The sequence below is a fragment of the Peromyscus eremicus genome, chromosome 1 (assembly GCF_949786415.1).
Source record: "Peromyscus eremicus chromosome 1, PerEre_H2_v1, whole genome shotgun sequence".
Taxonomy (NCBI): domain Eukaryota; kingdom Metazoa; phylum Chordata; class Mammalia; order Rodentia; family Cricetidae; genus Peromyscus; species Peromyscus eremicus.
This window is the reverse complement of record NC_081416.1, coordinates 131,088,618-131,113,981: the sequence shown is the minus strand read 5'-3', so window position 1 is coordinate 131,113,981 and position 25,364 is coordinate 131,088,618. Positions and strand designations below refer to the sequence as shown.

Genomic DNA, 25,364 nt, shown 5'->3' with positions numbered 1-25,364 from the left:
TGGTCAAGGTCAAAGTTTCAAGTTGTCAGGATGATATTCCTTGTTAGATAAGAACTGAGGGGATGGATTGATGATAAGATCGTGTGTGTGTGTGTCAGAAATCACCATGGCAACACTTTAGGAATTCACAGACACTCAGGACCCAAGGTCATATGTACATGGACATCTCAGTTTCCTCTCTTGAAAAATGGGAAGAATAATTATCCTTGCCCCCCAAGCTCCTTATGAGACAATGGGATTCAAGGTTGCTGGTCCCATCCTCTGGCACATATTACTTAAAATGCTGGAATGTGAATGCTCAGTAGAAGATAGAAGGAGTGATGGGAAGGCTAATAGGGGAATTAAATGGTTGTTTCGATCTTCTTGCATAAAAGGAGCATCGGTGATGTAGAATACTTGCAGATCTCTGCCAGTTCCTGGGGACCCCTGATCAGATGAAGGGACCCCCCCCCATTCTCCTTAGAGCAGTCAGAATTACTCTTCTCTTTGCCATCTCCGGACCACAAAGCAGTCACACTTTCTTGTCAAAGTTTGCCACAAATTCTTTCTGGTTTCTTTCCTGGCCTGCCTCTAAGCCACTGAGGATACTGACTGAGCCCACCGAGAAGATGGATCTTGGGGCTCCTGAGTGTGCTGGGAGCCATTTTGCATCTGACTTGGATGGAGACTCAGGGATGCAACGGGAAGAGCCCCATTGAAGACAATAGAATTCTCTCATTGTATAGAGGTGGAGTTAGGAGACGGTTTTGTATATCTGTTTTAAGTTCTTTAGTGTTTTTGAATATCTACTATGCTATACTCTTGTGATAAAAAGGGACTGTTACTTTAAAGAAAATTTGGTGGCTTGGTGAGATTTTAAACATCTCTTTTGAAGTACAATTTGTGTGCCATAAAATTCACCTGTTTAAATATATGCTTCAGTGTTATTTGGTGTAACCGTGAAGTTGTACAACCATCACCATAATTTAATTTTGAATATTTTCATCTTCCCAGAAATAAGCTCTGTTCCTGTTAGAAGTTGCCCTGCCTTCCCTTTGCCAAGCCCTAGGCAACCACTAATTTGCTTCCCATGTCTGTGGATTTGTCTATTCTGGATATTTCATCTACAATCCTGGGTTTTATTGATTGTTCCTTCCTTTAGTGGGTAGATATTCGAGTTTATTTCTTTTTCCCCTTATGTCGACTCTTAAGTAATGCTCCAGCAGCATTTGCATATGAGGTTTTCAATGGGCAAATTTTCACTTCTCTTGGATCTATAACTAAGAGAGGAGTCACTGAGTCATGTGGTACCTCTCTGTTTATAGTTCACATTTTAAGCTGTATTCCTGAGTGCCCACAAGCAGTGTGAGAAGGTTCAGTTTCTCCAAATACTGGCCACCAACCCTCTGTAGTTCAAGTCATTCTGGGGGTGTGAAGTGCTGTCTTTATGTAGTTTGGATTTTTTTCTTCTCTGTTTGCGACAGGGTCTCCTGTAGCACAGCCTAGCCTCGAACTGACTTTGTAGCCTAGAAAGGCCTTGAACTCCTGATCCTCCTGCCTCTGCCTCCCAAATCCTGGGATTGTAGGTGTGTGAGCCACCATGCCCAGCTTTGACTTCTCTTCTCCTGATAGTGATGTTGAATACCTTTGTGATAAATTGACAGGTAGGTTGACAGATGTTCCTGATCAAAGAAATGATTTGTACATGTAGTCTGTAATTACGGGGATTTTCTTTTCCATTTCTTGATAGCATCCCCTGAAGTATAAGGCCTTTGATCTTATCTTATTGTTTATACTCTTGTTATTATACTTAAGAAATAGCTGTGTAGCCCGAGGTTGCAAAGATTTCCACCCATGGTCTCTTCTGAGAGTCTCTGGCTTTTTAACTCCTCTGTTCAGAACTGTGCTGTTCTTGGAGTTCTTTTCTGAATCTTCAGTGATGGACGTCCAAGCTCGTCTTCTTGCACCCACGGTCATTTGTTTAGAAGACTCTTCTTTCCCTCACTGGATTGTCTAGGCTAGATGACATTTTGCTAGGAAAACCTAGATATTTTCTCCTGTTGCCTATGAGACATCTTATTCTTTTTCTCTTCGGAAGGATGTTTCAGAAACATTAATCCATCCCCAAGACAAGCCTCCCCCACCCCAGTTACAGATTTAATATCCATTCTTGATAAATGTATTTTCTGTCCCAGGAGACTAATTTTATTTTTAAAAGTGGGTTTGATCAAATACGTAGAAGGCCTAAAACTGGACAATGCCTTAACCTCAGACAAGAGGGGAATGTGTGATGTTTACAAGGGGTACATTCTGTATATGCGATGTGTCTAGTGTTAGTAAATGTCCTTGTGTGGTTTTTTGTTTTGTTTGAAAGCATTTTGTAAAGGACCATATTTCCCTCAATTAGCTTAGGGCTCAGTGGATGTGCTCAGAATACAAGGACCCAGGCAGAAATGGCCTGCAGGGGCCTCTAGATGATGTGTCCAAGTACTTTGGCAGATAGCAAGGAGATTTGGGGCATGTAACAATGTCAGGGGCATTTGCGCTAGTCTTTGAAGAAATTAAGTTTGTATGATAAGTTAAAATTGGGCAAGGGAGACCAGAGCAAGAGTAAGGAGGCACAGTGTGGTTCCAAACGTTTTAATTTGTGGCTATTCCAGTGGGCAGGTGGTAACTCTTGGAGATGCATCCCCCTCCCCCGCAACACACACACACACACACACACACACACACACACACACACACACACTGCCAAGGCTATATAAAGAGAACAGTCCCTGGTGTTAAGAAGTGTGGTGCCTGGTTGCTCATGCTTCTGTCTTCAGTTTCCCTGACATGACCCTGAGAAAGGCATTTTGAGACTCAACCCGCTTTCACACCAGCACCTGGAGCTTCCTGTACTTGCAAAGCCATTCTCTGCTTCATGGCACAAACCCAAGACTTAGGAATACTTTTGCTTTAGAAAAAAAAAAATCAGACTTGATCAAAATCACTGTAGCACCAGATTATATTTTTCAAGTGTTTCTACATAAAATGTGATTTACACATAGGACTCATTTTGCTCCTCAACTCTTTGAGGTGTGGGTATCAGGCACATTCCAAATGAGGTATCAGGCACTGAGGGAGCCAGTGGCAAAGGACGACCCAGATACCTCTGTCCACAGTCTCCCTTCTTCAACCTCTTAGAATCTGCTGGCCCCAAAAGAAATGAATCATTGACTTCATTCCCAAAGAATCCCCGTGGGAGACCAGACTGCACTAGAAACTGTGGCTTTCTAGTCAGCTCTGTTTGTAGAAGCATATTTCCCATCCTCTTAGCATCAGACAACACCCGCAGTCATAAATGGGTTTGAGACGATCCTCGGTGGATCGGAGTCTCTCACGGTCACTCACTGGCTGCCTATGGGCATATGTCATTGAGCAGGAGGATCAAAGTGTTCTGAAAGCTACATTAGGGATGCCCATTTCCCCCCCCCCCAGGAATGGAGCAGGCCATGCTTACCCCCAGAGACAGGCCACGAAGGGCATTTGGGCTGCTGCTGTCCTGGCCACTTAGAGCAAGCCAGCCCAAAGCCTTCTTTGTACTATTGTCCAGAGACCAGACTTGTCACTCAAGGGCAGCAGTGACCAGTACAGGTGTCCCAGGACAGTCAGGCTCTGAGTAAGCCCCGTGAAGATTGCAGGTAGGATTATCTGTGGTGAGAGAAGTGGGAAAGTCCGTCATAGTGAAATCAAGGCTAAAGTGTAATTCCCATTGCTGAGACAGAGAGACGGTGACGGCCTGGGATTATCAAAGGAATGCCAGCTATTTGGGCCCAAAGCTGCTTGCATGTTCCAGATGAGATCCAGACATGAGACCTTTAAATGAGGGCAAGAAAAAAAATTACCCCCTCATTTCATGAGCAGCTGATCGCCCATGTCAACATCTTGCTTTACTTTGGGAGATTTGTTCCTACCCCTGCTTTGATTGACTCCTGTGTTAGCCAGTTGATTTCGAGTTGGTTTTTGTTGTTCTGTTTTTATGTTTTAACTATGGCTCCATTCCAGAGGGGGTAGCTCTGCTGTGGTCAGAGTCTGCCCAGCATGGCACAGGGGCAGGGGATGCTCAGCTTATAGTTTTGAATGGTGGATTCTACATTCAGAGGGTTGGGATTGGTCTGTACTGAAAAATTAAATTTCAATGGATGAATTTTATACCAGAATGAGTAAAATAGACCAATGGGACTATACAATTTGCTGGGAAACTCTCTCTTCCTAAGAAATGGTTATTTTTTCGGGGTAGTAGAGTAGAGAGTTGATCATGTAATGATGTGTCTTAGTTAGAGTTACTATGGTTGTGATGAAACACCATAATCAAAAGAAGGATGAAGAGGAAAGGGTTTATTCCACTTCCACTTCCACATTGCTGTTCATCAATGTCAGGAAGTCAGGGCAGGAGCTCACACAGGGCAGGAACCTAGAGGCAGGAGCTGATGCAGAGGCCATGGAGGAGTACTGCTTACTGGCTTGCTCCCTATGGCTTGCTCAGCCTGCTTTCTTATAGAACCAGGACCACCAGCCCAGGAATGGCAGCACTCACTTTGGGTCAGGCCCTCCCTATCAATCACTAAGAAAATGCCCTACAGGCTTGCCTACAACTTGATCTTATGGAGACATGTTCTTAATCGAAGTTCTCTCTTTTAGATGACTCTAGCTTGCGTCAAGTTGACATAAACTAGACAGCACAAGGCACAAAGCTTCTGCTTCCTGGAGATGCTTATAACCGAGGCCCATCTCGAGGAAATCCACATAGACAGTGTTTGGAATGGGGCGAACGGGTCAAGAAGTACAATGTGGGTTTCCTTAGGCGGCTATTTCAGGGCTGGGGAAGTGGCTAACGAATGCTTGCTTCATAAGTATGAAAACCTGAGTTCCATCCCTAGAACCCACGTGAAAATGCCAGGGGTAATAGTGCTTTTTTTTTTTTTTTTTTCTTTTTCTAAGCAAGCAGGGACAAGAGGATCCCTAGTAAGTCTGAGGCCACTGACAGACTCTATCTCAAAGGAGGTAGATGACATTCCTGAGGATCCCGCCCAAGGTTATCCTCTGATCTCCACATGCAAGTGTACACATGTGCACACATGTGCATTAAAACCAAAAAAGATTTCAGCCTCCCATTGTGGGGTGAGATGGGGGTGGGAGGCGCATGCCTAGACATGCAAACCTAGAATGTCGCAGTTTCCAGGACTGGAAAGAGTGGAGGGGTGGCCTGGTTAATAGTGTAGTTTAAAAATGTCAGAAAAGAGGAAGAAAAACAAAAGTGTGTGTGCAGTACCACTCTGCCTGAGAAGATTCTCCTGCATGACTGGTTTCTCTGGGAGTTTTGTGTAGTTGGTTGTTTATGATAGACCAACATCGGACTGCCCTGGGGGAACATTGCTATGCTCTGTTTAAACGTTGATGGGCTTTGTGTGGGATGCTCTTAGGATGTGTTTGCCCTCCATGGACATGCAGCAGGAAATTCCTCTTTGATTTCAGTCAAGAAAGTGAAAGAACAGATGTATATACTTTTTTTAAAAGGCAATGATGGTTATTTCTTATTATCTTTTAACTATATCATCAAAAAGATATGTCTTTATGTGGTGATTTTATTCATGTTAACCACAACAAAATTCATTTTGAGAAGGAACTAACTTCCTGAAAGCGAAGGTAGCTCTTTAGAATCTTTAGTGTGTATTCCTCTGCATCACATCCATCCCATGCACTCCCAGGCCCACACACAATAAAAAGCACCTGGTAGCCAGCCTAACAGACTGCGATGGTTTCATTTTCAAGGCTCACATACACATTTTAGCACTCGGGGTTTCATACAGATTTTCTTTGACATACAAAGGGTTATATCTGCATGAACCCATCATAAGATGGAAATGCCCTATGTCATAAAAATGCATGGAGTACACTCAATCTACCCAAGAAATATAGTTCACTGTAAAGCCTGGGTTGTTCCCACTGGTCATTGGGGTGGCTGGTTGTTGCTGCCAAGCGCCACTAGACAACACTGGGTTCTGTGTGACTAGCCCAGGCACAGATGAACATTCAAGTTTGGCTTCTATTGTATGTTTACGGTTTAGGTACCATTGTGAAGTTCTAAAGTCAAGTGGCTGAGTCAAGGATCCATCTGTATTTGTGGATGTGGATGTGTCTCTGTGCATGCCCATATGCTTTTTCTTTCTTTCTGTTTTCTAAATTTACACTTGTGGCGTCCAATTTAAGTTGAACGCTCAATGTAAGATGCTTTCTCAATGAGATGCTTGCACCTAGATGACAAAACACAGACCTCAACCTCCTCATTACCTTGGCTGTTCTGTTAAAAGCAACCTTGCTGGTGAATCATAACAGACCTGCCTCATTCATTCCATCTGTCAATTGGTTGAGATCTGGCAAAGAGAAACACATTCTGCAAAACCCTATTGGTTATCACCTTCTGAGGAATGCTTGGGAAATCCCTGAGGGCTGAAGGGTAATTTTCCCAGGGTCTTTTGGTCTTGTGTGGCTATATGGAGACTTTTTCCAAAGGAATGTCCTTGATTACATCCTGGGATGCCTGTGTTTAAGTGCTTTCAACTTTTTGAAGTCGTGGACCCCTTTGAAAATCCATTGAACGCTAGAAAACTTTTTTTGCGAGAAATCCGTACACACAAAACTAAAACACGCAGTCTCAGAAGTTAAAGACACCTATGTGAGTAACTTACTAATTTGCTTGACTGAGAAACTCCACGGACTTTGCACAGTAGTTGGCAGCCCTTGCCTGTGGTCCCTGGAACAGATTCAGCACAGACCTGACTGAGTCTGTGTCTCAGGTTCGCTGTCTCTGGGCCTCCCCCGCAACCAAGCAGAGACTTCTTTACTTCCTCTGTGGTGGTTGGAGGAGGGTCCTCAACCAAAAGTGTCTGCATTCAGCAGGTTCTTCCTGTTTGGTGATGGCCCAAATTTAATTTACCCTCCTGCTGTGTGAAGGTGGGGGTGCATCCATCTGTGAGTGAGGACAATATCTTCTACAGTGTGGTGCCAGGTGTGTGTGTGGGGGGGGGGGGAGGGGGTGCATGCATTCGAACTCATGCTTCTGAGTGTGCATGTATAGCAGCTGCAGACATTCTTTGCTGCAGGTCCAGATGGACTGGGCTTGCCAGTAGAAAATTGCAATAGTCCCTGACTGGGTTCTTTCTAGGGTGTAACTCCTTTCCAACCCCTGTTCTAAACTGCTGTAGGGGAGGGCATGTGCATACATGTATATGTGGGTACATGCATCTTTCCATAGCTGTAAGGGCCAGAGAAGGGAACCAGGTGTCCTCTATCATCCTCTGCCCGATTTCCTTCACACTGAGTATTTCAATGAAGCTGGAACTAGGCTGGGCCAGCTAACCCCAGATGCCCTAAGACATCACTCTGAGAGGGGGCAGGATCAGGAGGAGAGGCCAATCTGGGAGGGGAGGAACAAGCTGAGTGACCCCTGAGGAGATTTCCCAACAATCCAAGTTTAAGGTGATGACAAAGGTCTGGACTTGAGACACGGGAAAGGAAACAAATTCCAGAGTCTCTGAGCAGCAGGAAATAGCAGATGGATTAGAATTAGAGAAAGGGGCTGAGTGGGGCTGTGAGCCTTAGAACTCCGAAGGGAGGGAAACTTGAGAAAGGCCCAACTTAGGCTGGCCAGACCTGTGTGGGGTAGGCTCCGTCTGGGGCAGGAACAGGGCAACAGAGTGCAGACAGGAGCCTGGCCCTGGGGATGTCGTGTGGCGGTCACCATCAGCACAGAGGCAACATGGAAATGTGTGAAATTGCATAAAAGCCAAAGCACATTTGTTTATTCTCTCTTTGACATTTTAAAGACAGATCCTGACACTCATGCTATTTCTGTGGTCTGGGATCATCCTAACACCCAAGGTAGTCACTGGCGATGAGCTGCATCTGTAAGCAGAGAACAAGGAAATGACCTCACCCCAAGGCAGGGCCAGAGACTCCATACCATGCATTTCCTGTACCACCGCCACTGACAATTCCCAGACACTGGCTGACCGCCCTGACTGCTGATGGCTGCCACAGATCAGCTGTTTCCTCTGGCTGAACTTGGTGCCCACCTCTAGCCGTCATCAACAACCCTTCTAAGTGCTGATGAACACACACACACACACACACACACACACACACACACACACTCCTTAATGGAATGGCATGTTTCCATTTTCACTTCCTGTCCAGAACACGCTGAGACTGTCCTAGGGTCTCCCCTGGGCTTCTCATGGTAGGGTTAACATTAGCTCATAAATATTGGATAACTATTCAGATGGTAGCTGGTTGTCCATGTTGGAATACTTCCTTAGTTGAGGGCTATGGTGTCCTGGAAGGGTATGACTTAATGGAGGTAGTGCCTGGAGCTGCTCTTGGCCTAGTGTGAGCCTGTGTTCACAGCCCAGGAGCAACAGGGTCCTGAGAAGTACTTAGGACTAAGGTTCAGATTGTAAGCACTCCATGCTTGCTCTGAGTTTCCCTCAAAATTGGGCATTTCATGCCCCAAGAGAATGGCCTAAGAACTGAGCAAGAGATGTAGTTTCTTAATTACTCTGAGAAAGTGTCTCCTCTTCTTTGCTAACTTGGAAACGTCTCTGGCTAGGACTTGTGTTATTTTCATCCTTTAGAGACACAGAGGTCAGTCTGAAGGGAGTGGAGCTAGTTTTCAAGGTTATCTGAGTTAAGTTTCAGGGATATAGCACTCAGTGGTCCTTTGATGACATAATGGTGAATAACAGAAACAGCTTATGTAGTTGGAGACTGACACGGAATCCAGGAGAAGTTGGTGACGCAGGTAAAAGTAGACATTGACTAATAATGTGTGCATGTGGCTTTGAGAACCAGGGACATTTAAATGTACTTAAGATACATTCTTATTTTCCAAAGTGTCCTCTTGACTACTTCTAGGTTGCTAACCAGGGCCACAGAGTCCAGTGTCATTTACTTGTATCTCTGTTTTATTTTGTAAATGTCAATTGATGTTATTGACATGCAAACATTTATAACAATGCCTGCCACCACTCAATAAATATTTGAAAATGAAATACCTTTGTGAGCTCGACCTCAATTTAAGGAGCAGAGAAATCAGGCCCCTAGGTATACCCCAGTGTGCTCCATTTTGGTCTCCATCCTCCATGGAATGACCACAACCAGACTTTTTGACCTCCTAGTGACTTACTATGGAAAGCAGGGATCCTTGTGACCATCTCCAGATCAAACAGCAGCAGCCACCACCCCTACAGATGCCCCTCCACTGGTCCTGTCACTGTGCCATGCCCTTTTCGCTACGTGACCATTTCCTGGACCTTTGTAGCAGTAATTCCCTTGGGTTCCCCGACACTGCATTTGTGGGCTTCAGGGATTTAAAGAAAATAAGAAGCTGCTGGGCTGGCTGAGTTGAACCTTGTACGCCTACAATGACTTGTAGCTTGTCCTCCTCGAAACTTGCCCAGTAGAGGCAGCAGTAGGGTCTCCTTTAAGCAGGGTACCCTGTTGCCCAATGGCTGAGGAAGGCCACTTGTGATATGTGGCTTGATTTTTACACATGGGGGCACCAGCACTTTGAGTCAACCACGGTTGTCTACCTGCAACTTTCCAACTTGGTTCCTGATTATTTAGCTATGTTCCGAGCATCCAGCCAGATCCCGCAATGAGCCTGGAGCCAGGCCTGTGCAGCGGTGAGAGTTATGCGTTCTGGTGGCCACTTCTTCTATGGGTAGCCCATGTGAGAAGGCAGATGCAGGGTACTTCTGTTTGAACTTGGGCTACCCTCTGGATAGATCAGCTTACTTGCACTGTCTGACAGAGTATCATAGACGAGATGGTATAAATAATAAGCTTATTTTGCTCATAATTATAAAGGTTGGGAAATCAAGTTCAAGGTGCTGTAGAGATGGTTTCTGGTGAGCACCCTTTTTCTTGGATTACAGATGGTCCCCTTCTCACCACAGCCTCACCAGGTTACTTGTGCATATTCAGAAAGCAGGGGAAGAAATGTGTCATCTGGTTTTCTGGTGTCTGTACCTTCTCTCATAAGGACAGAAGTTCTATCAAGGCCCCACTCTTATAACTCATCTAACTTTAATTGCTTCCCTAAACGCCCTGTCTACAAATCAAGTCACACTCATTGTTATGGCTCAACCTTAGGGCTTCTGGGAGTCTAACTTAACCCATGATGCTGGTGTGGTGGTTAACATTGAGTGTCTGCCCAATAGGACCTAGAATTACCTAGGAGACAAGCATCTGGGCATGCCTGTGAGGGACAGTCTACATTAGGTTAATTAAAGAAGAAGCACCACCTCAGTTGAAGGGCAGCACCATTATATGGGCTGGGATCCTATACTAAATGCAGAAGAGAAAGAGAACTAGCCATTTTTCTTTGCTTCTTAACTGCAGGTGCAATGTCACCAGCTTCTGGTCACGTTCCTTGACTTCCCCACCATGATCGGCTGTCCCCTCAAGCTCAGAGCCAATATAAACCTTTCTTCCCTTAGACCACTTTTGTCCAGTATGTTGTCACAGTAGCAGGGAAAGGGGCGACTACAAATGGCTTGAGGAGAATGTGCATGCTTACTCTTAACAGTGGATGGTGGTTCATTTTCATTGTCGGCTTTGCGGGATCGGGAGACACCTGGGGAATTAGAGCCACCTAAGGGGTGTGGCATTCCCAGAGGAGTTAGATCATGAGGGCTCTGACCTAGTGAGTGAGCTAATCCCTTGATGGATTATCTGGTACCATTTCTGTTGGATAGAAAAGGTACAAACTGAGACCCGGTAGGCAAATGTGAGATGCTGGAAATATATCATTAAGAGCCTGTATCTTGCCCTGGCCCCTTCCCATAATTCCTTCTTTCTATTTCCTGTCTACTATGTGCCCCTGCCATGATAATATTTTGTCCAAGTTTGTAGAACAAACAACTATGGACTAATGTCTCTGGAACTGTGAACCCAAAGACGTCTTTCCTTCCTCAAGTTGCTATGAGACAGTCTGTCTCAGTGGATTCATACACATCCGTAAGCACTTTGCCTCCTTTCCCAGGCTCTCCGCTCACACGATAGCAGCCCTTCCTCATGACTTTGACTGTGGATGCTCTAAATTCAGTTCAAACACAGATAATGAGAGATCAGGATTTGTGCTTGATCGGGTCTCTGCGGCAAGAATGAACCCATCCTTCCAAGTGATGTTTTAATCTGCAGAAGGAACACTTTTTTTTTTTTCTGAATGTCGTTTATTGAAGGAGGGAGGAGGTCTTAAATACAGGCTTACAGCACAATGAGAGAACCCCAGAGGGCAGAAGTTTGCTACCGATGTTTTACAATCTTGCATCTAAGCTGTTAATGCCCATTATGCAGGATACACAGACAAGGAACTTCCCTTAAGCATTCAGGAGGATAGAACCTGGCAGGGAATTAGCATAGGGAGGATATCAAGGTCAAGGTCAGCAAGCAAGGCAACAGTTACCCAAAACGGGGGCCAAGGCCCTGCATGTCTCCCTTTTACTAGAAAATGAGCTTCTGACTTAGGTTGCGTGGGATATCAGCAGGTCACCTTACCCGTCATGGAGACGCCTGCCCAAGCCACACAGGCGCTGTGTCTTAGGTTGGTGAGTGCCCCCTAGGCATTACCCGTCTCTGAATACTCATTATCATACAGGCTCAATCATGTGTGAGCTGCAGAGTTAACTGCTGCCCAAGATTTCAAAGTGGCACTGGGCTTGCAATCTGTGTGTTCGACACAGAAAAGACCAACAGAAGTCCTAACCCACCCATAGCCAGTAGGCTAAAGGCAACTGAGCCATGCCCTTCCTTAATGAGCCTTATTGCAAATTGGAGTCCTTGTAAGATGGTATCCCAAAAGCAAATGGATCTTGAGTTTATAAATTTATAATTTTCAAAGCAAATCGAATTGTATATAACTATTGAATTAAATTTATCATGCCCAATAGGATGAAAAATTAATTAACTGTGGTAGCTACTTTTGCTGCCAGGGTCTCCACTGTGCTAGCTGTAGTAACCAATTATGAAATGGTAATCCCTTTACCCATCCTTCCAAGTGATGTTTTAATCTGTAGAAGGAACACTTAACTCTTCTCCAATGCTTTGGGGCTCTCTGGCCCTTTGGAAGCCCAGGGTGTCTCATTCCCCACATGGTGAAGGTATTTTAGGCAAACTGTCTCCTGGTTCTTCCCAGCCTTACTTCCACCTAAAATCCCAGCTTTCCCTAGGTAGAGGGGAGGCAGTCTAGCTTACCAGTAAGGGGGTGGGGACCAACTTTCAGTGAGACAATAGAGGGATCCTAAAGCCACTGATGGGGACTGAAAAAGTTTATTTTTAAATCATGGACCAAAATAGAATGTGAGTGTTTTAAAGCTTTTAAACTTCAGCTAGGTGTGGTAGCAGCACACATCTGTAGTATGCAGGAGTTTAGACAGGAGGATGATTGAGCTTAAGTCCAGAGAGCTGGAGGTAAGAAGGTCATGAGTTCAAGGCCAGCCTGGGCAACATTATGAGTCTTTGTCAAAGACAAAAATGACTGCCACTCCCCCCAATCAGGTTTCAAAGTCTATTGTAGTTTGTTGGGTTGGGAATGTGGGCATCAGCCTCATGATACCAACTTACAGGGCTGCTTCCCAGAACCATGCTGCACAGGCACACTGGTGCACATCTGCATGGAGGAGGGTGATGCTACATGGGCACACTGGTGCACACACACATGGAGGAGGGTGATGCTGCACGGGCACACTGGTGCACACACACATGGAGGAGGGTGATGCTGCACAGGCACACTGGTGTGCACATATGCATGGAGGAGGGTGATGCTGCACAGACACACTGGTGTGCACATATGCATGGAGGAGGGTGATGCTGCACAGACACACTAGTGTGCACATATGCATGGAGGAGGGTGATGCTGCACAGACACACTGGTGTGAACACACATGGAGGAGGGTGATGCTGCACAGGCACACTGGTGCACATATGCATGGAGGAGGGTGATGCTGCACAGGCACACTGGTGCACATATGCATGGAGGAGGGTGATGCTGCATGGGCACACTGGTGCACATATGCATGGAGGAGGGTGATGCTACATGGGCACACTGGTGTGCACACACATGGAGGAGGGTGATGCTGCACAGGCACACTGGTGTGTACACACACGGAGGAGGGTGATGCTGCACAGGCACACTGGTGTGCACATATGCATGGAGGAGGGTGATGCTGCACAGGCACACTGGTGTGAACACACATGGAGGAGGGTGATGCTGCACAGGCACACTGGTGTGAACACACATGGAGGAGGGTGATGCTGCACAGGCACACTGGTGTGCACACACATGGAGGAGGGTGATGCTTCACAGACACACTGGTGTGTACATATGCATGGAGGAGGGTGATCTGTTGCTGGGGTACAAGCATGTTAGGTGACCGTGTCTCCTGAATGGCAAGCTCTTGATGGGTCCCTGGGCATCTCTGATGCAGTCACATGAGCAGGTGCAGGGGCCTTCTGAAACAGCACTGAGAGACTCACACTGTCCTCCACTGCCCACAGACACTGACACAAGGACCCGCTGCGGTCCCCAGTGGTCAGGAATGTTTGCTTAGTAAACAGGAGCAAGGGGAACCTCTGTTATAACAGTGACAAGAAAAGGAAGGGGTGCGAGTAGAGGACTCCTGTGCAGCTGTCTCCAGTCCTCAAAGAGGCTAGAGCTGGATTGAAGTCCCCAGGGCAGGTGTCTTTAAGAGATCCCAGTACCACCTTTTGGGCCCAGGGCTTTGACTGAGGACTTGTCAGCTCACCTTTCTACCTGAGTTCTCGTCTTTCAGCTGCAACTATGTTCTCGGGGACATTTTCTCTGCACTCTACAGTTCTTGCTCAGCTTAGAGTCTATGCCTGGCTTGAGGCCCGCCATGGACATGGAGTCAGGAAACACTTGATGAAGTGTTTGTCAGAATAAGAGATTTTCAAGGCCCCTCCCATGTCCCGAGGTGAACCTGCTGGGGGCTGTTCTTACTGAATTGCCTGTTCCAGAAGCCCCTGAGCCCTGAGCCAAGGTCATTGGAGGAACGTGATGCTGGCTTCTTGGAGGTCCCCTCCCACCCAATGGGCCCTGTAGGCAAAAAGTGCCATCTTGTTCCCAGGGTGGGAAATCTGCAAAGAATCTCAATGTACTTGGCTCACACTGGCTGTGGTCTGTTGAATATCAACAGTTATTTATCCTCCCCAACCCCCACTCCCGCCTCTCTCCTGGTCTGTTTTGGTTTTTTCAGAGTATAGCAAACTGTTGGGATAAACTCTTTTGCTTCCAGCTTCTAAATTCCTGGGGAATTTACTCCTTACACTGACAATTTACACTCAGCTCATTTATTGCATCAGTGGTCTTGGCTTATACAAGCTACTGCTCCCACAAACCCAGAGACCTTCAGTTCCTGGTTCAGAACTTGCTCCATGATTTCCAAAGCCTAGGATCTTGGACACGCCTGGGGAACTGAGCCAAGAGCATCTGCATGTATCCTCAGCTGTGATATTATTATCAGATTGACCATAGAGAGCAAGGCCTAGCGCCCATGACCTCTCCTGAGCCTGACCTATGTCCAAGAACACCCTGAAACAGAACAGTGGCTCGTGGGGTGTTGGAACACATCAGCTAACTCAGTTCACTGGTGGGGTTGCTGCCAGGGTTACACAAGTGAGCAGCAAACCATAGCATAAAGCAGGGTGGGGGTGGGGGAAGACTGGAACCCTCCAAGGAGAATGTGCCTGCGCTCACACTTGGCTTGGTGGATGAAATGAAGGTGACCCCACACCACTCCCCAAATCTTCCACTCCTAGCCATTCTCCTGTTGCAGAAAATCGAACTCCCCTACCTCTGCTGACTTGTGCTTTGACTGTCACCTCTGAGAAGTCCCTGCCTACCCTCAGGCCAAGAGTTCCTTCATTGCTTTCTGATGATTCTCTAATTCCAGTGCTTGTGTTGTGGGGCTTCATTCCTGGTGACTTACATTTTGTGTGTGGCGTGAGGTAGGGCTACACCTTTCTTCTGTGTTTAGCTGTTCAGCACCGTGGTTGAAAAGATACTTCTTTGTTTATTGAATGATGGTGGGGCCTTGTCAAAAATCAGCAAACCCTAAATGTGTGGATTTATTTTTCGGACTTTGAGTCCTGTTCCCATGATCTGTATGTCTATCTCATGTTAGTACCGAACTGTTCTCAATATTCTAAGTTATACTAAGGCTCAAAATCAGAACAGCTGACCCTTCAGTGATTCACTTTTCCGAAGCTTTCCCCTGTCCATTTACTCCTTCGTCTAACCTTGTGTGGGCTATTACATTTCTCAGCTCCCCTGGGCTCTTCTCAGTCGGAGACGGTAAGGCATGGACGTGTCTGTTGATAGTAGCCTTGTCTACAGTGCTGTTTAGGAAAGGGACCAGTGACCTTCTTTGAGGCCATTGCTCCAATGTTCTGCATGGTCTAGAAATAAAGACCTTGGCTAGCTAGCTCATCTTTCTACCTGGCTGACTCTACAGGACCCAGACAGAGAGACTAGAGGCAAGCAGAGCATGTCCTGGTGAGGAAATTGCTAAGACAAGGCAAAGTCTCGGAGAGCAGTCCACTGTGCCCCAGGAGATAGGTGCCCCAAGGTGAGACGGAAAGTCATGGGCATAGCAGAGGTAGAGTACAGAGCTTCTGAGTCCCAGGTGGAGGGGTCTCTCTGGCCACTTCTCTTGCCAGCCTTCTGAAACCTTACCATAAGCAATGCTTCCTGATTTTTTTCCTAAGATCCTATGCTCCCACAGGGCCCTGGGGTCCCTCAGGGGACAGTGACTCACTATGCAGAAGCTCTCCTGCATGGTGAGTCCCTGATTCCAAAAACAAACTAGGGAGATGGCCCAAGTGGACCAGGTCATTTGGAGAGAAGAGTGGGAACAGGAGCAGTGCTGGGATGAGAATGGAATTTCCTTACTGCAGCTGAGGAACAATTTCTTCTGCCCGACGTGAGGGTTTTTGTTTCTGGGTTTGGGGGTTTCTTGTTTTAGGATACTCTGATTTATTTTTGCCACTTGCTATGACATATTTGCAGCTCTGGTCCTCAAAACACTCTGGCAGTCATCTATGGACATGTGCAGAGTGGTGAAAAACGTGAGTCACCCGACAGGCACGTGTCCGGCTGAGGTTGAACAAGGCCATCCTCGGCCTTCCTGTTTCAGCTGTCACACCACAACAAGTGCCCTTTTCAGAGGACTTAGTGCCACGTGTTTTGCATTTTTGTACACCCCCCCCACACACACACGCACACTTGTGATTTCACTGTTTCAAATGACTTCCAAGCCCTGGCATTCAAATGTAGAGTGTTCCTAAGAGCAAGATGCGAGAATGTGCCTTATGGAGAGCCTTGCAGAGAAAATACTAGAGAGGGAGGAGGAACAGCTATGCATTCTTGTTCAAGCATGAATTCCATGGGTGTGTGTTTAATGCGAACAAATCAATAACATAAAATAGCAAAGTCTCTCTCTCTCTCTCTCTCTCTCTCTCTCTTTATATATATATATATATATATATATATATAAAATGTATATATGACCTACCTATCATTATGAATGAGAATCGACAGTAGCTTTATTTCATTCGTCACCTATTAGACTTTAAGACCTTTGCTCTTAACTGTTGTCCCCAAGTTCAATCGCACCTATTCTCACTGTTCAAATCTTGCACACAGTTGTCAATAAACACGAACATAAGATACTCGACAGCGACAGGAGCATCAGATGAATAGATACTAATCATCTCCTTGTCGTGGATTGGCTGAGGGCCCAGGGACGAGTGTGCTGGTGTCGGCACGATGTGCAGCAGGCGAGGGAAACCTGACTGCTGGCTCACAGGTGGAGCCCCTGTGCATCTGACTGCCGGGCAGCAAGGCCAGCAGCTGCGGGCGGTTTACACACTGTGATTTACTGGCGAAACTGGGTTTATACAGTTGTGCGGTGTTTACTCTGTGAGTCTAGAGCAGATCAAACAGATAGTCCTGAGCTTATGAATTACAAGCTTACATGCAGCTCTCTACTGAAAGAGAAAGTAATCAAGCCTCTTCACCTGATTTCGTCTCCAACAGTGCGTTCCTACAGAAAGAGGAGGGAGAGTCCATGTGTGGTCAGGATGGCTGGGGAGGTAGGTAGAGGGCTCTGGTGGCGTGCTTCTCTCCTCTGGAGGAATGTATTAAACAGCCCCGGCACCAGACGAACTCATTATTGTCCTTGAATTCTACACTCAGCGTTTGTCATGTGCTTTACTCCTGTTTATCCAGGGCTTCAGTAGAGGCGGGACAAACCCCTGCGTAAGGACACATGCAGTTTTGTGTTTGATGGAGTTAACTGGGAACTTGCTGCATCATTGGATTCCTGCAGAGCTGTACACCTGGGATGGCAGTCCAGTGGGGTCTTGTTTTTGTCTCTCACCTCTGAAAGTGCTATGACATCTAGATTAAGTGAAATATACAGTATGTTAATGGTATGAGGTCTAAGTCCAATATAATAACTTGATTTGGTCTCTTTTGATTTATGTTTTATTTCTTTATTTTATAGCAGAGTGGGCATGCACATGCAGTGGTGAATGAGGTCAGGGGACAGCTGTGGGAGCTGGTCCTCTGTCTTCACTATGTGGGTTGTGGGGGTCATACTCAAGTCTTCAGCCTTAGAGGCAACCACTTTTACCTCCTGGTCCATCTGAATAGCCCCATTGGAGCTCCTAATAAGGTGAAAAGGGAAAGGCTTTTAGGAAGCTCTCTAATCCCTTTACCACATCCCAGAGGTAACTACCACTGAGACTGGAATATGTCTCTCTTGAGTCTTATCTTTAGGCTTCAGAACATTTGGCCTTAAATAGAAGAAACCTTTGCTTTATTCCATCTACCTCTTTATGGAAGCACACATGAAGATTTATGAAAATATTCTCTGTCCAAGCTTATTCATTGTTGTCCATTAGGCAAGCTTTGGGGGAAGTGCTAGCTGTCGCTGAGGTGATGGAGGCAGAGTGTCCTTCATTTGTATCCCGCTCCAACATTGACGGTCAATCTTGATTATTAACTTCATTAGCTGGAGACAAGACAAGGCAAATAGTCAATCCCGTCTCTGAGTGAGTCTACGAGGGCATGTTCAGAGAGGCCTAGACCATGGTGGCTTTGACTTAACCAATGGCTCACTCATTACTAGACCCAGAACTGTTGAGGGGTGGTGGAACTATGGAAGGCAGGTCCTAGTGGAGGAGGTGGGTCCCTGGGAGTGTAGCTTTGAGTGAGGAGATCTTGCCTGGATCCCCTCTTGCCTTTGCTCTGCTTCCTGCTTTCTGTGAAGAGAGCAGCTCTGCTCCACCATGCCTACCTGCCACTGGCGTGCAGCCTCACCACAGTCTCACACATGAGGAACTATCCATCCAAAGACTGACGCCTCTCAGACTGCGAGCCGCAGCAGGTCCAGCCCAACCTTCCTCCTCGGGGCATCTCTCTTGGGAGTTTGTCAGAGTGAGGAGAGACTAACACAAGCACCGACTGGCTGTGCACCTGACTACATCTTCTTCCATAGGGACGGGGCAGGCAGCTTTGTTCCTGGAGGGACACTGCTGATGGGTGACTGTGGCCTTTCTGCTTCCCTTTCACCCCAAGGAGCTATGCAAACATGCAGGGCTGATGTTTTCAAGTGAGTCCTACTGTGATTTCTTCTGCGGAGAATTTGAAAGCATGGAAGCTTTGAAGCCACTGGAAGCACCATAGTGGGATGTAAGAAACCTTGCGGACAGGAAGTGCAGTTAAAGGGACTCTGCAGCGTGAAGTTAGCAGAGCAATGTTGCAGTCTCTTTATTTTAAGTAAATTGATGCAGAGAAAACTAGTTTTTCCATGATACAAACGTGGACTTTGGTGGCCTTTTCCAGTTTGGTGCTTTCTGGAGCCTGAGGTGATCAAGGTTTGTATTGGTTAGCTTTTCAGTGCTGACATGAAGCCCCAAGAGAAGCACCTTTGGTGGACAGAGGTTTGTTTGGGCCATGGCTGTAGAGGTTCCGGTCGGTGTCCATCAGATCCATTGCTTTTAGGCCTTCTGTGCTAGTTCTGGGTGCAATGGTTGGAGTCGCACAGTGGAGGAAATGGCTCACCCTGTGGCCAGGGGGCAAAAAAGGAGAAAGGACTGAGCCCTACAATCTCCTTCAGGCACATGTTCCTAAAGACCGAAAGGCTGCCCACCACCTAGACACCCCACCACCTCCCAATAATGCTACCACAGTGACCTCCACTCCTGGGCAGCTGGGAAACCTTAGGTACAGACTATACCAGGGCATCCCTGGTCTCCTGGACCCCAACCCTAAATAGTTGTTTCTTTCCATGAAACATGGAATACTGGTGGCCTGTTTTCCACAGAAGCTCCATGGTTTAATTACCATTTATTTACCCAGCAGATCTCACACTGACGGCAACCTGGGATTTTCTCCAGGCTTTGTTTACACATGCTAAGCGTTTCGACGCCCTCGCTTATAACCTCACACAGCTCTTGTGTTTGGTGATCAGGGGCTATTTTCTTTTATGTGTTTTCTTTTGCTGGGTTTTATCACCAGGCTGGTGGTAATGATTGTGATCAATCATTAAAAGCAATGGCCCTTAATCCACCCTTGTGCAAGAGAATTCTTATAAATAAACTGATCCTTTGTTTTCTAGTTGGGATTTTTTTTTTTTTAAATCCAAGCATCTGCACCTTGGAAAAATTAAAATGCAATTATTGGAGGGCTCTTTGCTGGCTGCTGCTCATAGCGCGGCATGCTACCCAATTAAAGTGGGAAGCCCATTCTGCCAGCTCAGAGTGCAGAGGGCTGCCGGGACCCAGCAAAGTATTTGTGTGCCATTTAAGGTCTGCTGGTTCAGCAGCGGAGCCCACAGCAGGCATGCTCAGGACAGCAAGCTCAGCACGGCTGGCCATATTATGCCTCCCTTCCCTCTCACCACCACGTGACTGACTTAGAATGTATGCTTCTGATTGCCGGTAATTGATTCATTGACCCAGAATGGCTGTAACCTGTGTTACATACTGCAGTGTGTTTGTGTGTGTGTGTGTGTGTGTGTGTGTGTGTGTGTGTGTGTGTGTGTGTGTGTGTCTGTCCCATGCACACACCCTCACGGTTGTGTAGCAGCATACCATTGACTTACTGGTGGACTGCCAACAGCAACCCACAAAGCATTTTAAAACAGAACCAGAGAAATGACCTTGAAGGTGACCAGCAGCCAGATTGCATCCTTTCTGGATGTTGTTTTCTTTCAACCCATTGTCTACATTGTTGGATTGTTAAGTCCACATGCATAAAAAGCATTTGGAGGCCAAAATAGCATTTAATTTGTTTCTTTGCTGCTGCTTTTAAATTCTGCAACCTTGGCCAAGCATGTTACATATTTCCAGAGAAAAATAGTCCTGTGGTACAGCATGGCCACTCATCGTGTGGAATGTGGGATGTGTCACCCTCTGGTAGCCCCAGAACTGCATCTCTGCAAGGCCTGCATGTGATGCCCCTCTGTACCCCATGGAGGGGACCCAGAAAGAGGGAATGCCCTGTGTGTGTGTGCCTGAACTTTGTGCCAGCTTGATAACGTTTTTTCTTTGTGATGCTGAGAACCAAACCCAGTCCTTCACATAATCAGTAAGCACTTTACCTCCAAGCAGTACTGAAAACCCTAGTTTTCCTTTTTCATGGAGTCCTCAGGCATTGTTTCCCCCTCTTGCTCCAAAGGGGGAAAGGATAAATGTGACCATAAATAGCAAATGGCACCGGAAGCCTTCTGACACCAGAGCTGGCTTCATGCTAAGGAGATGAGTTTATTTCTAAGTGGGGAGGGGAAGGTCATTTTTAATGAGATAATTCCTCATAGATAGTCCTTCCTTGTTTAATGACAAATCCTTCCCTCCTGTGACATTTCAGGAAGATTAGTGGAGTCCTGAGCTCCAGCAGGATGGAACTTAGCAGGTGGATTGGTACCCATGGCGGTAGTGAACAGGAACTTCTCCCTCAAGTGATCACAGCATGGTGCTGAGCCAGAAAATCCAGAGCAGTCCTGTTTCTCCTTCAGCTCTCTGGCTACTGCTGCACAGCCGCGGTGTTACCCAGTGTGACCTCACAAGAAGAACAGTTAGGCCCCTCCTCTAGTCTACCCAGACCTTCGTGAAGGGCAGCCTGCACAGGGATCGATGACCAGTGATAGGGGAGGCCGGAGGGCAGGCACACAGAGACCTTGCTGCCATAAGCCCTGGAGTGCCTGGCTGGTACAGGATGGACATCTTGGGAACAGACAGAGCAGAAGTACAGAGAGCTGCTGTGGAGGGCAGGAAACCTGGAGCCAGCCTGCCTAAGTGGGGCTTCCTCTCCCCACTCTGTGGGACTGGAACCTTGCTCTCCTCAGCCATCTGTGCTGTTCACATGTAGCCCTCACCAGTGAGTCTTCTTCCAAGGGAAACTCCTGGCCCTCCTCCAGCAGCCGGCTTACTGATGCCCACCCAGATCTCCTCCATCTGCACGCTGCCTCTTGCTCATCCCCCGCCCTGGGCTGCTTTTGTCCCTGAGGGTCAGAATTAGGGAGAGGCAAAAGTACAAAACTTAAGGATGTCCTTCTCAAGGACGTGTAAGTGCAAGGACATCCTCCTTAAATTTCGAACATGGCTTACTTTGCTTTGCCGGTCTCTCCCTCTGAGCCTGAATGCCAAACCATGTGACCATGGGAAAGTCTCTCTCCCTTTCGGAACTTGGTTTGGCTTGCCTCTGTTCTCAGTGATGAGAATGGAATTAGACGCTTTGATAAGCCACTCAGCGCTCTACCTGACCCACGTCAAGGGCTTGTTGGATGTTCGTGGTCACTGTCGGTATTATTGGATGCATGCAAAAGCATCCTGCACAAGCCAGTCTCAGGGGAGCTCCACGCCCGCAGGTCCAGCCTGGTAGACCAGAATGTCCCCGTTTGCTCCTTTCCAGGAGGTGCGTGATTGTGACCGTGTGGGCTTTCCCGGAGGTCAGGGCCTCCCCGTTCTGAAGAGGATGTGTTTTGTGTCTCTGCTGCAGGAATTGCTTACTTAGGAGGCGTGTGCAGTGCTAAGAGGAAATGTGTGCTTGCCGAGGACAATGGTCTCAACTTGGCCTTTACCATCGCCCATGAGCTGGGCCACAAGTAAGTACCAGACTCCAGTGCTCTGCCGCCTTCCTTCCCCAAACCCGTTTCCCACTTGAATTCTGAGAGGCCCGGGACACAGAAGCTCTGTGCCTTCGCTGTTCCTGTAATAAAAAAAGGTCCACCTCACAGACCGACTCTTGAGTGTGGAAATGTTCATGTGAAGCTTATTTATTGTCAGAGCCAGCAGTGAGGTCTTCCTGGGCATCTTAGCTAGCTGCACTACTTCCCAAGCTCAGCGTGGTCTTTCAATTCCCTCCAAGGACATCACTCAGAAATGGTTGGACTTATCTTTAGATTATTCGCTTTCTGTTTTCTTTTCAGTCACTTCCAAAGCCCCACTTTCTGAATGGAGAACGCTATGTCTCGATTTGGAAGAATTAGCAGCAACTGCCTTTGCACATGGAAGGAAAAGCCTTTCATATTTTAATATGAAATAACCCTAAAGGCCCTAGAGCCCAAAGATGCCTTCTGGAGAATCTGGGGCAGCCTCCTCCGCTTTCAGAGGAAGAAAGTGGGTGTTAGAAGGGCTGTAGTCACCTGCAGGAAGTCTCAGGGGCAGATAGCCAGCCTATTCTAAAACTGTGGCCTGAAAGTTTACCCTCTCTGCTAGAAAGGATGTCTGTTTTCTGTTCCTCTGAAGGGAAAAACTGTGATATGACTGTGTAAGAACTTTTAAAAAAAAATTAAATTGAGGAAACCCGAGCATGCAGAACAGTGGGAAAATTTATATTGGATTGTATAGAACACAAATGGAAATCTAGTTCTTGGGAAATGGTCGTAAAAGTTTGCTAATGACCTCCACAGGAAGGGGCCCCGGGCCTTCCCTGTTCTGTCCAGTTGCTGCAAGAGCAAAGCCAGTGTCCAAAGGCTGGAAAAGCAGCTGTTTTCCCAAGGCAATAGCCATGTCTCAGGCCTTTCTTTCTCATCTCTTCTGTTTATCTGGTCCCATTTGTAGGAGGTTTGGCAGTTGGCTCCTCTGGACTTGTTGGGTACCATGATGTGGGCCCAGAGAGGGAGAACATGCTGTGTGGGTGTTGTGTACGGAGCACAAGGACCATGTCTTTATTGACCTGGGTCTCCCAAAGCCAGCCAATGGCCCTGATGTACATCCTCGCTACATGCTCATGCCGCTTCCTGACTGTTGGTGACAATACTTGGCCCTCATGAATTTTTTTCATTGCGTTTCTATCGCTGCTTTCCAGTGGTTAAAACTCGGTAACCTAGTGACTCACTAGGGGTAGGGGTGAGCATAGATCACCATGGCCTTGGTAGGCATTTTCTGACCACTAAAGAACCAGCAAGTCTGTCTTAGTACCTGGGAGTGAGTCAGCTGCCTGAAGGCTGTAAGAATGCAGAACTGGGGCTGCGGGGGACATCTGTATCGAATAAGATTATCTGAAGGAGCTGTGGAAATGGCTGGCGGCGGGGGGGGGGGGGGGGGGGGGGGCGGTGCTTGCCACTCAAGCCTGTGGCCTGGGTTCTGATCTTCAGAGCCCAGGTAAGCCAGATGAGGTAGCATGCGTCTGTAATCCCCACGCTCCCCTGGTAAGATGAGGCAGGCAGAAATAGCAGACTCCCTGGAAGTTCACAGGCCAGCTAGCCTGTTGTACACAGCAGTGAACACGAGATCATAACCAACAACACCTGGACTGTCCTCTGAGTCTACACACACATACACGGGAGGGGGGGCACACACACACACACACACACACACACACACACACACACGACGACAGACAGATAGACAGACAGACACAGAGAGACAGATAGACAGTTTTTAAAAGTTATTTGAGGAGGCTGGAGCATACCCTTTAGCTATAGACTGTGTACAGTTTCTTGGAGAATTCTTTATAGCTTGCTACTAACCTCTAATTACCTACAAAAACAAACACTATAAACTACTGAGCAATGGTTAAGAGCATGTACTGCTCTTTGTAGAGAACCCAGGTTCAATTCCCAGCACCCACATCTGGCTGTTGACTGCAGTTCTAGGGTATCTGATGTCCTCTGGCCTCCACAGACCCCTATCCAGACGTGATGTACAGAAACCCATGCAGGCACACATACATACACATAAGTAAAAAAGGATAAAGAAAAAGGATGATCTGAGCTACTGGTCTATGAATTAGTGTCCTGTGGCAGCATCCAGCACCATAGTCTGTACTACGGTGCTGTTTGCACACACACTGGGACACACATATGGCACACGAAGGTATTTCTTCCTTGAGTATGAAAGCACAGAGGCCTTTGCTTCCTGATGAAAGCTGGGTCAAATACTAGCCGCTTAGCACAGGAGGTCTGCGGAGGTGAATGGCTAGACGCAGGCATACTTCAATACCCTTTAGCTATAGACTGTACAGTTTCTTGGAGAATTCTTTATAGCTCGCTGCTAACCTCTAATTACCTACAAAAACAAACACGATTGTGAGTGAAAGCCAATAAACCCTGCCAGCACGGGCCGCCTTCTAGCCTGGTGATTACGGTTTTCCCAAGGAAGTCTGTTGTCAGAGTAGCTTCTTTGTTGAGAAGTAGCACCCTACCCACCTCCAACACCCGCCTGCCTAGCCACATAATCCTTCTCTAAAGTCCCCTCTGGTCACCCTAGTTCAGGACAGTGGGGGATGGGCCATGTGGACTGCTTAGAAAAGGGGAGGTTTGCATGACATCTCAGCAAAGCCAAGAGCCAAAATGCTTTGGAGACGTCAAACCCGAAATGGATCATGTTCTGGGATAGAGCGGGCAGTCCAACTCTGTGCCCTTTCACAGGCTGAGAGGGTCCCCGGGTCACTGATACACTAGTCCCCACCGACAAAGTACTGATAAGGGGAGGTGTCCAGTGGGTGGTCTGAGTCTTTATACTGGGGTCTTAGTGGCCCTCCCATTCCTTACTAGCATGCCTCCTATCAGAACCCCTGTGAACAGCTGCCCTCCGATCCCACCTGCAGATGGAAAAATTCACCTTCCACATGGGACACACACTCAATGTGCCAATCAGTGAACCAACTCACTTCATGATTTTGCTTCTGAATTGATTTTAAGGAAAAAAAAAAAAAGCCCAACTGGGGGTAGAAGGTAGGGGATGTCTTTTCAGCAGTGATGTTACCAGCCTCTGGTAATGGTGCTTTCTTCCTCATTGTTTCTCAGGGATCT

The 25,364-nt window shown here is 47.1% G+C and overlaps 1 protein-coding gene across 1 annotated transcript in view; it reads left to right on the top strand.

Annotated features, from left to right (window-relative positions):
- The window catches only part of Adamts17 (ADAM metallopeptidase with thrombospondin type 1 motif 17), a 321,166-nt gene that overhangs the window by 111,099 nt on the left and 184,703 nt on the right, over positions 1–25,364 (top strand). Inside the window, 1 exon segment of the mRNA XM_059273139.1 lies at positions 22,106–22,211. Within this exon segment, the coding sequence (XP_059129122.1) occupies positions 22,106–22,211 (106 nt within the window).